The sequence below is a fragment of the Trichoplusia ni genome, chromosome 2 (assembly GCF_003590095.1).
Source record: "Trichoplusia ni isolate ovarian cell line Hi5 chromosome 2, tn1, whole genome shotgun sequence".
In the NCBI taxonomy this organism is placed as follows: domain Eukaryota; kingdom Metazoa; phylum Arthropoda; class Insecta; order Lepidoptera; family Noctuidae; genus Trichoplusia; species Trichoplusia ni.
In genome coordinates, this window is record NC_039479.1 from 12,794,771 (window position 1) to 12,808,517 (window position 13,747).

Consider the following 13,747-nt stretch of genomic DNA (forward strand, 5'->3'; position numbering starts at 1 on the left):
GTAAACAAAAAATGTTTTCTAACCATACTAGAGTAAGAGGAGCAAGAACACAAAATATCATGAGAATACTTTTATTTATATCAATGGTGCGAAAAGAGGTGCTTTTAGATTTTACTAATATTTCATTAAGGGTAGCCTGAAAACTAGTAAATTACCTACTGTTTTTTCCCTGTAAGTAGGTTTTTAATGCGTCTTGCTATCGCACGTCCTGATAATGGGGTAGATACATATCGCACATTATTCGAAGCACCTGAAAATTCATAATGCTTAAATATCTTCAACACACCGGTCCAATTTCATGGGTCGTACCTGAAGGCCTCGGTGGAGATACGGTAGGTGCTGTTTTCCTTCGTTTACTGCGTTTCTTTCTCATAATTTTGCGACGGGTAATGCTGACTCTACCGGGTACATCAGCAGAATCTGAATTGTCTGGGCTCGACTTAATCTTCGATGTTCTATTTCCGACTAACGTCTTTCTAACGATAACCGTCCTCTTTATCTTTGTAGGCGAAGTATTTCTGGAAGGCTTCAAGAAATCTTTGGGATACTCGTCCTTTCTCTCAGACGTTGTAGGCTTGGCTTTGTCGCCCGCGTTGTGTGCTGAAGTGAACAAACTTTTCGCTCTTTTAATTTTCTTCCTCCCTCGATGGTGTATTCTTAGTTTCTTGGGTTTCAACTCCAATTTTGGCTGTGGCGGCTCTTTCCCTTCAGCAATCTGGAGCACATATTACTATTCTTAAAAAAGTATGTAATGTGGGTGGTATTGGTATTTATTAGTCATTGACCAATTAGAAGCTTACTTTACAGTATTTTTAAATAAAATTAAATGTAAACCTGTTCATATAGAATATCATCTGCATCTTGACGGTCGCAAAAGTCCAATATTTTATTGCACACGTGCCGCAGATTTCTTATTCGTTCCTTCTTCCCTTTACCTATAACACATCTATCCACTTCGTCTAGTCGTAAAGTTCTGAAAATTAAACAAACGTACACAATAGTAGAAAACTGCGTCTTAATATTAACTTTAATCATAGCTTACTTGATTGTATTGAAAAAAGATCTACTCTTTAATATCTTAATTAACCTGATATTTTTAGATGTTTTGAACAAACATCGTTCCCTTATTATTTGTGGCTATATAATCTTTTAGATTTCTCTAATTATATATTAGTCGTAAATACTGGGACTAGTTCCTAATCAACTACCGAAAATCCATTTAGAATCTCCATCCAATTAAATCTTTAAACCTGCAATAACGTAAATATTGGGAATTCGCTACAGGCTTTTAAAAATTCGTTTCGTAACATAAAGTAGATCAAAGAACTACTTAATACTTACTTGATAACTTTGGGTTTGTTCATAATATCGGCATCTTTTTCATCAATCTGCATGGCTGTATCCCAGATATTTTTAAAGAGGAGTCTTCTCTCTGCGTAACTCTCCTCTTTTGTCATATGATCCATTAATTATTTTGCCTGAAATACTCTACCGTGTTGTATGATGGAGAAGATTATTATCGGTGGACTTTATTATTCCAATTTTTCACATTTTATTACCTACATTTTTTGTACTATTTTGTTTCTTTTTGCGTGTTTGCATTGATGACGTTTTTAATTTGAAGTTTCGGTTTGGTACATTAAAAACTTTTTATTGTTTATGATTGACATACTTTGTTGCTGTTTCAACTTTCGTCCAAGCGGTTGGTTCCTTAGATTATTTTTCTGTTCTTAACGAAATACAGTATGTTTGATTAGATGTACTTACTGTTAATAAAAACTATACATAGGTAAGATAGTTCACTAACGAATGGTGAATAAATAGAGTTATTTACGATCCCGTGACAAAGATTATCAAAATTGATATAACGGTATCCTTTTATATGTATTTAACTATCTATCTACTTCTGTTATTATTTTCTCACCCCTATACTAGCTACCCTATACCCTGTAGACCTACAACAAAAACGACAGGCATATCGTTACGAGCGCTATAAACCACGCAAAGCAACAAGTCGGCACGAAGATGGCGATTGCCTCGGCGCTCAGTTGGCGGGAAGCTCTTGTCGAAAGCTTTCCTCTGATCACAAGCGCGCTCCAAAAAAAGTTACCAAACTAAAAAAAATATTCAGTCATCTAATGTGTATTTAATACAAAGGATTTGCGACAGATGATTGTTGGATAAGATATTGGAAAAAGAAACCGTTATTGTATTTTAAAAATAAATAAAAAATTACTCGTGGACTGCTGCGAACGAACTAAAATCTAAGTACCTGTATTAAACGGTCTGAAAGAAAAAAAATAAAATTTAAAAGGTGTAAAAATATCTGTTCATCTTAAAAAAGGAGAAGTATAGAATGCACTGAAATAAAGTTAAAAGAAACATTGTAATGTCGAAAAAATGCCGGTCAAATATGACCCGAACGCTTTGTGGTTGGTTCTCAGTGAGTACAGTGACACTAACATATTTGAGATATACGCGAAGCTGCTGGCACAGCTGTTCATTCAGGAGGAGGCTGCGAGGCAGGAGGGTGACACTAGCGAAGCCGAGAAGGTGATCCTCCCCAGTGATAAGGACTACAGACTACAGAAGTATTTCACTCTCGTCGCCTTGCAGAAGGATTTAGAAGAGCAAGTATTTTTTTATACTTTGAATTAATTCATTGTAGGCCAAGAAAGATCGTGGCAAGATAAAGGCATTTAAACATTAGTGGAACTGTATCAGACTGGATAAAAAACCAAACCCTCAATATACTAGACCACTTAATTTATATAGTTTTTAGTTGTAGTTTCAAAAAGCAAGTCATTTTAAACAATCAAAAGAAGCAATTAAATTTGTCCCTAGATAAAAATACCTACCTGTAGTTTTGTAGGCCAAGGTTTATGCCTTTTTATTCATGTTCATTATGATATGTGAACAAATTGTATGCTAGAGATTCTGCTTCTTAGTCGTTGCACTCTTGGCAGAGTGGTCGTGGTCGTCATTGCTAGAGATTACGTATATACATAATTATAGTCCACACAGTACCCGCCTAAAACAATTACAGGAAATTCAGAAAGCGTCGTTCAACTCATACCCTTAACAAACCCGAGCTATTTCCACAATCAACAAAGAAGTTTCAAGACGAAGCTCGTTAACGTTACCCTTAGATAAACACAGGGAATCTACCCACATGTCTGAAACCTTCATTGCAATTGTGAAAGTGTGAAAGCGCACTACACAGCGTGGAGGCTTCTCTCTTCCACAGCTGCACGCGGCAGTAGGCGTCCTGAAATAGACTCGATTACATCGCCCCTACGCCCATAGCCCCACATATCTCGGCCATGACCTCTTCAGACACTGAACGACTGAACTTCAAGTTGCTAGACGCCTCGTAATGACATTCAGTTAATTGGATCGCACCCTATCACATACAAATCTACGTTGCGTATAAACGGAACTAAAATAGCTCCGACAATAATTAGCTTTTCTATTTCTTTTGTAATTGCCTCGTACTGTAAAGTTAGGCTATTATGTTGTGAACTTATTAAGGTAAGCTTACCTAATCGTGAGCTTGATTACTTTCTCCACGGATGAAAACTATTTTTACATCCTTTCTCGGAAATAATACTGAACATTAGTTTTCGAAAATAAGGTGAAATGTAGGTAAGTAGGTGATAGTTTAAAAACATAATACATTATAGGTTGTTGCGAAAATTGTTTAAAAGTTACTGTAAAGTTGGTAAATTTGGAATTAGAATGACCAATCTTAGCTTTCGTGCATTGCTGGTAGCAAAAGTACAAGCAAGGATTTTTTTGCCTTAGTAAGAAAATATTTAGGTAGCTATATCAATTGAGCCTTTGGTCACTTAAAACAAGAAGATTACCGTACATTTTTCGAAAACCTCGTTCAGTTACGTAAGCGCATATGAGTCGTAGCCACATACGTAGTCACATACGTTGCATGCAAGCTTTCAATACCATTATTTCTGAATACCTACCAAGAACGGCAGCAATCAATTTCGCCATTTCTTGACAGTGCGAAATCGAAGTTAAAATGCATTACTCACGCTATCTTTAAAATTAATTAAAATGGAGCGATGAATCCGTTTTAAACAGGTAAGCTATAACTATTAATAACGTGAAGTGCTTTATGCATAGTATCAAGTAGGGTGAAAATACCAATCGAATAGAAGCAATGCTAAAATACGTAGGAGAGGCAGCAAAGTTAAACGAGAGTGGTATGAAGTCTGAAAACAAACAAGATGTCATTAGCAAAGGTCAGTAGACGAAACAACTGAAATAGACATGTTTTAAAGAAAAAGACTTCTGAAATCGCAGTTTCTCTTAAATATAACACAATAAGCATGTTTTTACCAAACAGCACTAGTACTGAATAGATGCAGGAACCTTCTTACCTGTATTTAAGTTAAACTATCTCTAAGTATGAACTGTGAAGGTAGCATAATTTATTCAACAACTGGCTCTTAATGAAACCTGATAAGAAAAAAATAAAAAACGATTCCATAAATCACATTATTTGTCAAAACAGTTGCGATATGTCTATTTAATAAAACAGCTTGTCCCAAAAAAAAGAATCAAAGTATTATACTAAAATTATTTAGCGTTATATTTTATATTTCTTACTTAGTTTTATTATATTAAAGTCTTTATATAAAAATATAACTAAGCTGCCTAAAGTTCTAGGTATATACAATGGGGACTTTGCATTCAGGTTAAATTGTGTTGTGTGATATTCAAATAATGGCTTTGGACAAATGGAGGCTATGATAGAACATCAGGAGTCTCCTCCAGAAAAGTAAGCGCAGTGTTCTGTTCTACCTCATCTGGATAGCTAATAGAGGAAGGTGTAGGTTTACCCCAGTCATTAGGGTGTCTGAAACACATTTAATATGTGGCTACAACTCTAATATAAAATGTTACGACATCGTTTTTATAGACCTTTGATGATTTGATTTGATCTTTGATCATTAAGTACTATGCTACCCCTAGGACTTCAAGACTTATCTTTAAATCGAATCGAAGATTTTTTGGGATTTGCTAGTTCACGTATTCATGCTGCTAAGTATAAAGGCAAGAAAATGTTTCGACTTCACCATAATAAGCTTAAAACTTTGATGTATTATGAGAAAAATCGAACTCTATTTTTTCCTTGCCTACCATCTATCTACACTTCTTCCGAGATAAAACTATGGTAAGCAAGTAATATTTGTGTATAGCCAGGAAGATGCCGATAAGGAGGTCAAGCCAGTGGAGGAGCCGGTGGAGGAGTGGGCTCCGTGGTCGCTGGTGGTGCCCATCAAGAACCCGCACGCGCCTCCGCCGGTCGCTGTCAAAACCACGCCCGGACCGGCTTGGGATATCGGACAAGTAAGAATTACAGCAACAGAACCAAATAGAAACGTACAAATCTCCATATAATATGCGAGAGTCTTCACCTTACCAAAAAGTCCTTCATTCAGTCAGTCATTTTTCGTCTGAAGTAAAATGCAAAGACTCCCATAATGGTTATCGAATCCATAACAATTCAAGGTTATTCTGATTGACTCCACAAAAGTAATAGACATTTATTTTCGTAACCATGCTATGTGTAGATAATGCAAGGCTGAAAATCGTGTTCTAGTCGCTAGACATCATAAAAACAGTACCATATAGGTATGTAGATAAGCAAGATGGGACATGGTAACCTTTTGCCGTGTAAGTGCATCGTCTTGGTTGGTAAGTTAGCGAAGACAAGTAATTAAGTTATTTTTCTTTCTTCTAATAAGAATAAAGCATTACACGACAAATGATTACCTTCCAACTGACAAGCCTAGTTATCAAACGAATGCTGTATTACGTGAACATAATGGTGTTTCAGTTATGGATAGGCGCTTAAATTGCTACAGTTATCGCCTTTGAACACGCGGCACTTGCCTTAGGAATCTATTTGCTTTACGCTGAATACCAAAAACCTAAACCTGATTTTTAAGGATATTGAGTTTTTAGAATGGAAGACAATCGAATGTCAAGAAAGATATTTTTCGATGTGTGCTAGCGCATAAAGATCCGCGTATTTATTGTGCCGATGCGGAGAATATCGTAGTCTAATACTTTATTTTATTGTTAACTGTTATTTTTTTGTTTCTAGGTCTTGAAAGCAGCATGCCTACTCTGCAAACCTCCCTTGCCTGTTACATTCGTTGATGAACAAGAAATGCGATGCGTTTACTCTCTTATTTACGACGTATTTCGATGTTAGTAGAAATGTTCTTACTTAAAATTTTAACACATTTAATGAGAAACATATTTCTGTAGAAGTTCCATTTCTTAGGATTCACAGCCAAAACTCCTTACGCAACTTTTGCCTTACTATGGCAATAAACTCCAAAGCGAAGTGGTTCGAACTGAATACAACCCTATAAAGTTTTTAGAAGGTGAAAATAAAAGGTTCGTTGCGTGAATCCCTTTGTAAATGACTGACGCATCGCCATATATCAGTCGTAAAGCATTTAAAGGCGAGTGTCTACGCAAATGCGAAAGTCGTTTAAAACTGAAGTGTCACGAAGTTTGGAAGTGTGGTGGTGTAAATTGGGACACGCCACGCGAATGGTAGTTTGTTGGACTTGGAAAGTGTTATTTAAGTTTTTTAAGTTGGTATCTACGATACTGTTTATAACTTTCCCAAGAATTAAATATTTCAAACTAAGTTGAAATAGTAAAAGTCTTTACGAATATAATCTGATTGCCTCTATCATTAAAGTCTAGTAACTAGTCGAATTGCTATATTTTTAGAAGTATATTTTGTAACTATCTCTTGAAGGACTTTTAGTCCTGTTTTTTTTATAGCCCTAGAAAGTAGGCAAGCATCTACTTCATAAAAGTGATAAGTATCGTCTTTTGTGCTCTGTGCCGAAATAAAAGTGCCATGAAATTCTATGTTATTTGGCCTTTTTATTATTCAGCACTTTGAATCTCTATCCATATAGAAGTTTTTGGTCACGCGATATATTTACTTTGCAGTTTTATTAGAACTTCGTTTTGGAAGATTAATGTCTTTAAATATTTTTGTAGATAAAACCATATTGGACCAAGCTATCGAAGACATTGAGTTTCTGGCTTCGCATCCCGAGGTAAGTTAACAAGAAGTTGCTCTGGCTGTGATTACAACAGGTTTTGTTATCACAATCAGACTTATGGCTACAAGGCGTATTCTTATGGGTATTGGTGCTATTTGGTATTAGTTGCGTTATTTTTGGTATTTCCTGCATAAGTTTCTTAGCTGTAGAGGAACAATTTGTGTTTTTGATTAAGGGCCTATAATTTTCTGTCGTGCAAGGGATTAAAACAGATGTTTCTTCCAAGGCTCCCAACATAATATTATTCACTTTTTGCAAACATTTAGAGATATGATCGTTAAAAATGGAGTGGCGTAGCAACAGATTTTTCTTTATACCCTAATCAAGTTTACAATAAATATTCATATATACGGTATTAACAGTACAAGCCACAAGTCATTCCACATTCCAACTCCATCCACATTGGGAATTCCGTTCTTGAACTTGCAAAAATATTAGTGAAGGTTTTTCGTACCCGCTGCCTGTTATCAAGGCTGTATATTTAACCCTCATTACCAACAATAATAACTCCCCGTTAGGGCAGGTTCGACAAGATGTTACAATAAAAAGTATGCCCCATCTAACTCGCATTACGGCATTCTCGTGACCGAAACCATTTCTTTTTCGAATGTTAAGAATGCTCACGAAAATGAGCTCTATATTTATGGGAGGTTTTTCTTGTAACCGAACGAAAAAATCGGCTTTCGTAGATTTAGAGACTGATAAAAGGTTTTCTATTAATACCGACACGAATGCTATGTTCGAGACCTTTCTTTTGTCACCTTTACTTGCTGTTGCGGTGATTTATTTCTGCTTGATAAGAAGCTGTTCGCAATCTCATACGTACTTTTGTACTTATTCATAAGCTACGGATTTTATCTGGCATAAGCCTATTTCAAGCTTACAACTATGTCGAGGTCGGCTAAGCAGATGTTTATAATGTTACATGGCGCACTACCTTCACATTCTTTCCAATGCTGCTACTTGTTCCTTACTTTTAAGCTTCGAAAAAAAAGACCGGTGATTTTCCTGCCTGTAATCCCATTAGGGGCAGAGGAACAAGCGTATTTTTAGCCAAGATCTCAAGAATCTCCGAATCTCTTAGAAGGAAGATATCTAATTCTATCAAAAGTGGGTAATGGATTTTTTTTATACCTTTCACCAGTTCAAACCTCACCGCCATATGGTATGGTTATTCTTGATGGAGCTAGCGCGGCGACGATGGGGCGCTAGAGCGAGAGGCGAAATAGAACGAGCCACACAACTCTTGGAGGAGGCAGGCTCACCTTTTAAGGAAATCGAAAACATTATTTGGGAAGAACGAGTGCATTTTGCTGCTGCTATAGCAAGACTGAGAATTAAAAACAGAGCCTTCACGTAAGTTTAGCCGTATAAGGGTTTTGAAATAAATCAATTTAAATTTTATCGGGAAGATGTGAGACTTGACTGATAACGACACGACCTGTCTCATACGGTATGGCAACGGTTGACGAATTACAAGACAATATATTATTTATAACCTTGCTCCATATAGCTTTGTCTTTGATTTTCATTTGAAATTACCACCATACATATATCGAGATTATTCATATTTCAAAGCCATTATTTCCAATCGTTGAAGGCCAAAGTTTCATCGTTACGCGTCTTCAATATTTTTGTCAGAATCAACGAAAAAGTGTATTGATGGCGTACAGCTTATGTAAATATCGAAGGTCGAAAGTACAAACAGTGATGTATAAAGGTCATTACGATGTTTTATTGTTTTGTAGTCTGTCGGAGTTATTGCCGGCTCATCTGCGCGAGGAACGGGTGTCTGCCTGCGTAAATAAGGACTCGGTAACTGGATGGGTCAATACGTTTAAAGCTAAGTAAGTAGACTCATGTATTTTGGTAATAGTTGAATCTTTTTTAGGGGAAAACTAAGTTGATATTACAAAGTTCAAATAATTTTCGGGGTTTGAAAAAGCTTTGCCAGATCGTTATATTTTTAAACCTGCTTGATTTTCCAGAAAGGTGGCGTTACTGGTAAAAAGACTACACGAGTTGGGCTACTCGTACAGTAACTCTCGACAGCTCTGCGCAGGAGAGTACAGATTTGATCGAGTCTGTCCTAGGTTTGTGCGTTTCTATTTGTGATATTTTTGGTTATTGATGGCTCGTAAAGTATTTTTGTCTTTTTGTGTTCAGATTCATCACTTTGCGTCCACCGGAGAATGTGAGCATTGGACAGTTGGACCTTGTCAAGGATAGTGTTATAGTGCTACAGGTATAGCATACTGGATCATTTACTGTTAATATGTGAGAAAAATAGATAACATTTACCTTTAAAAGGGATTCCAGGAAGATTTCAATTGGAAACACTCCTGCAGATTCTTAGTTTTCAAATATTCCTCAATAAATGAAAAATGTAACATCTTTATCTTTTCAGGAGAGAGAGTTCTGCGAAGGTGCATCGACATTATGTCGTGCTCTTCGAGCCAACTCGCTCCGTGGTGTGGTGGCCCAGACGCATGCATCTTCGCCGCGCTGTTCCGCCTACCTAGCGGCGCAGCTTAGGGAGCTGGCGGCGGTGCTCAAGGCGAAGACCCCGGCAGCACCCGCCACACCCGAACTTGGGAAACTTGTTGTGTTTGGAGCTGGTGACAAGTAGGTTTTTATAAGTCGAATAAGGACCAAGATTAGACTAAAGATCTGTGAGTTCCCTATAAATAGGCTAGTGAAAAAAAATCGCCCGGTGGCAAGCTTACGAACAAGCCTTTATAATAGATCAAAAACTCCAATTCGAAACAAGCTACCAACTATTTCTACTATTATAGTACTGTATTTGAACCTGCAGAGTGGCAAGTTACGTGTGCGCCCTACGAGAACTGGGTATCGACGCATCAGAAGCGATCCAGTCGGGTGCGCCTGTGTGTGTGATCAGCGAGCCTGTTCACTGTGACACGCCCACTGTCATCAACGCCTTGGACGGGGTTGTGGCTGCTCTCGCCACGCCGCCCAACTCATACTCGGCAGTCACTGATCCTATAGACCTCGTATGTGGTCGAGGAGGGGATCTGGCCATGCTTGAGGTAAGTGCGAAAACCATTAAGAAGAAACTCTTATTTTAATATACGCAGAAGAACAAAAGGTGTAAATAACTCTGTTTGTCTGCTTGATACAGATTCTCACGGAGTCAGAGGTTGACAACAACGGAAAAGCGCGAGTACAGTCTATTTTAGAAGAGCAGAAGAAAACTTTGAGATCACTCATGTCCAAACCACAGGTAACTAAGTAAAACAGATTCCCTCCAAATTTTATCTAAGGCTATAATATTTCTCACATACCTTATAGAGACTATACCTATTAACCTCTTTGTACATTTTTAGATCCAACTCATACTGTATGAGACACATTCGGCTTTAGAGGCAGAGAACCAAGCTCAAGTCACGCGAGCGGTGGCGGAGGCGAACAGAGTGGCTCGCGAGCGACACGCGCTGCTCAAGAAGAAACATCGTACACCTGTAAATACTTCACTTGTGATTTTAGACTACCCATTTCTTGAGCTACATTCTGACTTTAAATGTTTTTCAGAGTCCACAAAAGCCATGTCCGGAAACAGTCGCTGCTACTGAACCATCCGCTCCTACTGGAGTACCCCCAGACGAAAACATGGTAACGGACGATCGCAGTCCCTCGACGACGTCTATAGACAACACGATATCCCGCTCCGACTTAGACAAAGATGAGCAACTGGACGACATCTCTGTGTGTGAGTCTACGCACTCAAGGCCCCGGTCCGGTTCTCGCCCCAGCACGGCCAGGGTGAAGTCAAATGAAGTTATTATAAAGAAGCAAATCGATAATGTGGAGAAAGCGTCGCGACCGGGAACGAACAAGGCTAGGCCGATTCCGGAGATGCCGAATCCGCCAAGCTTTGCCATACCCGGTGACCCTGATAAAGATAGCCCTGATGTAGTTGTGAGTTAACTTAATTTTAAATTACTTTTTTTCTCGGTAATATCACATACTTTACTATTGTTTTAATGTTTTAGGTGCCAAGTTGTGATTTGTTTGAAGTAAGAAACCTACCAAATTTAGGAAATGGGTTGGACATCAATTATATTCTTGATCGGGACGGGTGCTATCTTGGTCTCATTCAGAGGAAGGTCAGCAAATTTTTACAACATAATTATAATTACAATATACCTTCTGCATAATGGTGACGTTTTTTTGTAGAGTTAAGTTTTTTTTTTTTTTTCGTTGAAAGATTACTTAAAGTATTGCTCTGGTATGCTAGTACCTACCGAGACGATGATCTTTTACAATGCTAGGTTGACCGCAGGAGATCACCCGGCTCGACGCTAAGTTTATGATCCGCGTGGCGGAAGACCGCGGCCTGTTCGGGCCGGGCGCCGCCGCGCCGCCGCCTCGACGCAAGCGCACTGACACCGCGCCGCTCTCACCCAGGCGACGGCGGAGGAAGGCCAGCTTTGAGGTACGTCACTCAATTGCTGCGTAGTAGTCATGAAGGTGCTATAAATTTCTGCGGGTTATTTGACCCAGGATTATGCCCTTGAGCAGCCGAAGATAGATCTCGATGGCGTGCAATCGGGGAGGTCTGTGTCCAGCAGCAGACGAATTGGGCTGATGATGAAGATGATGCCCTTAGAACAAAGGAACTGTTTAATACCTAGAAAAGTTTTAAAACGCTTCTTTTTATATCCATAATTTGGAACATATGGTCATGAGATCTCGATATTCATTTATTATTTAAAAAAGTGTCTGTAAAGCATAGGCCAAAACGGCCCTACCTTCTAAAGGTGGTGGAAGCAGAAGAGACACGCTCTTCTCTTTCTTGCACTGAAACACCAGTCCTGCTATAAGACACACCTCCGTCAGGTGGAGCGCGTGGCGGCCCCCACGTACGCGTCGCTGTGCCGCTCGTCGCGGCGCGGCAGCGCGCCCGCGTCGCTGGAGGCGCGGCGCTGCGACCCGCGCGTGTGCGAGCGCCACGCGCGCCGCCAGGCCGCCGCCGCCGCCGTCGTGGCCGCCGCCTGCACCTGCGACGCCAGACACAGGTAACGCCAATGTAAATATACATAATCTACCTATTTGTATCTCAAATAGCTTGTGGTTATTAGACTGAACTGAATCAGTATACCAGCCTCGCAAAAAATTAAGACAAAGAGAAAATCTCAATTTAAATCATAAGCCAACGTTTGAACGCTCTGATCCGGTTTAGCATAGCTAATAGCCTAAAAATATTATTTTAGAAACAACAACATACATACTACTTAAGTAAGATTCATTTTTCATTTGATTGCTGATTTACTGATTCATTAATTACTTCCTTACCAAAATAAAAAGTAGATAGATATCTTCAGACATCCATAACATTATTTAAATTGACTGGGGATGGGATTATACAATCTATGCCAATCCAGTTTTGATAGAATTTGTAGCAAACAATCTTTTCTATTTTTTTAGTGTGCTGATTAAAAGTAAATCTTCAAATACTATTTGTTTTCCCACAGACACCGCCGTTCTTCTAACGGCAGCGCGGTAACGGGCGCGCCATCAGCCCGCGGGCCGGACGCGCCCTGCCGACGCCCCTTCCCGCTCGTAGTACACGACTTGCGACTCAAGGCCGCCATACCGCACCAGAAGATATTCGCTTCTTGAAAAATACACCTTATTACAACCGTATTACGAACTATGAACAACGTTAGCCTAAGTTCCGATGGGCAGCGATCAGCAGGTTTTAGACGAGGAATTTACCAGAAGCGAATATTTAATATTAGTCACATCTAACGCCTGTCTCGATAAGTATTGTAGGCGTTGTGACACTATATAATTCTGGTATTTAATGATGTGAAAGCTCGTCACCTGATTACCTCGATTCGGCTTCAATTATAACTAAGTCGTGCTTACAACAAGATGCTAATGTCGGGAAATCACGTTGCTTAGAGATCATACGGCGGTGTTACTATAATGAAAATATAAAACTAGTCAGTGTTGCCACATAGATGTCGCGAGGGTGAGATTTAAGATACTGTATTATTTAACCGATAAAATCATGATTTTTGTCATTTCGTTGAATATAGTACTCTATAAAATTAGATATATATGGGGGAATCATCACAACCTTTCCCTTGCGAGATCTGTGGTGTGGTCCTTTGATAGGTAATTTTATGTGTGTTTGTTAGGCTAGAAGCACGTAAACTAAACCATTGACATTATAGTATACATTTCGATATTTTTTACATTTTCAAATCAAAAACAGAATCGTGTGCTTTTAGCTTTAATTTTTACAACTAGGACTAGTAATAGAAAGTTTGTTTAGCAAAATATTTGCAATTCGGCGATAGTAGTATTTATAAATTATGATCTGTCCTATTGCAAGGGATAACATCAAAACAATTTTTATCCAACTTAAATAGAATACGCCACAAAGATTCACCACGATATATATTTTATACGTAATGTTAACGGTAAAGAGTTCCTAACGTTATGTTTTGATGTTATTCCTTCGTATGAAGACATTATATTATGATTCATTAAAAGGTTTTTTATTATTTTAATTTTCGATTAACTTTTGACACAATATAAACTTCTATAACAAATGAAAGGTTTTAATTTGACTTTGTAGCGAGTTTCTCAATGAGCTG

At 38.5% G+C, this 13,747-nt stretch overlaps 2 protein-coding genes across 3 annotated transcripts; one reads left to right on the top strand and one right to left on the bottom strand.

The window, feature by feature from the left end:
* Positions 1–57: 57 nt before the first annotated feature.
* Positions 58–1,600, bottom strand: LOC113507660. Its single transcript, XM_026890565.1, has 4 exons — positions 1,342–1,600; positions 835–973; positions 310–715; positions 58–250 (listed from the first exon to the last, which is right to left on the bottom strand). Exons 1-4 carry the CDS (start codon positions 1,464–1,466, stop codon positions 156–158), a joined length of 765 nt encoding a protein of 254 aa, XP_026746366.1. The 5' UTR covers positions 1,467–1,600; the 3' UTR covers positions 58–155.
* Positions 1,601–1,792: 192 nt separating this feature from the next.
* LOC113507647 lies at positions 1,793–13,708 on the top strand. 2 transcript variants are annotated; one of them, XM_026890553.1, is made up of 17 exons: positions 1,793–2,634; positions 5,224–5,370; positions 6,131–6,236; positions 7,054–7,112; positions 8,263–8,474; positions 8,867–8,965; positions 9,107–9,211; positions 9,285–9,363; positions 9,526–9,743; positions 9,934–10,168; positions 10,261–10,362; positions 10,466–10,600; positions 10,671–11,057; positions 11,132–11,245; positions 11,422–11,574; positions 11,979–12,157; positions 12,614–13,708. In XM_026890553.1, exons 1-17 carry the CDS (start codon positions 2,401–2,403, stop codon positions 12,759–12,761), a joined length of 2,712 nt encoding a protein of 903 aa, XP_026746354.1. In that variant the 5' UTR covers positions 1,793–2,400; the 3' UTR covers positions 12,762–13,708. The 2 variants fall into 2 exon arrangements, with proteins under 2 accessions (XP_026746354.1, XP_026746347.1); XM_026890546.1 differs by lacking the exon at positions 1,793–2,634 and adding an exon at positions 4,615–4,798 and having other exon boundaries at positions 5,220–5,370.
* The last annotated feature ends 39 nt before the right edge of the window (positions 13,709–13,747 follow it).

Coding starts and splice junctions, on each gene's coding strand:
- LOC113507660 (XM_026890565.1), bottom strand. CDS start 1,466: ATGGATCATATGACAAAAGAGGAGAGTTACGCAGAGAGAAGACTCCTC. Junction 974..1,341: donor AACAAACCCAAAGTTATCAA/GTAAGTATTAAG, acceptor TTTAATTTTCAG/AACTTTACGACTAGACGAAG. Junction 716..834: donor ATGATATTCTATATGAACAG/GTTTACATTTAA, acceptor TATGTGCTCCAG/ATTGCTGAAGGGAAAGAGCC.
- LOC113507647 (XM_026890553.1), top strand. CDS start 2,401: ATGCCGGTCAAATATGACCCGAACGCTTTGTGGTTGGTTCTCAGTGAG. Junction 7,113..8,262: donor TTCTGGCTTCGCATCCCGAG/GTAAGTTAACAA, acceptor ACCTTTCACCAG/TTCAAACCTCACCGCCATAT. Junction 12,158..12,613: donor ACCTGCGACGCCAGACACAG/GTAACGCCAATG, acceptor GTTTTCCCACAG/ACACCGCCGTTCTTCTAACG.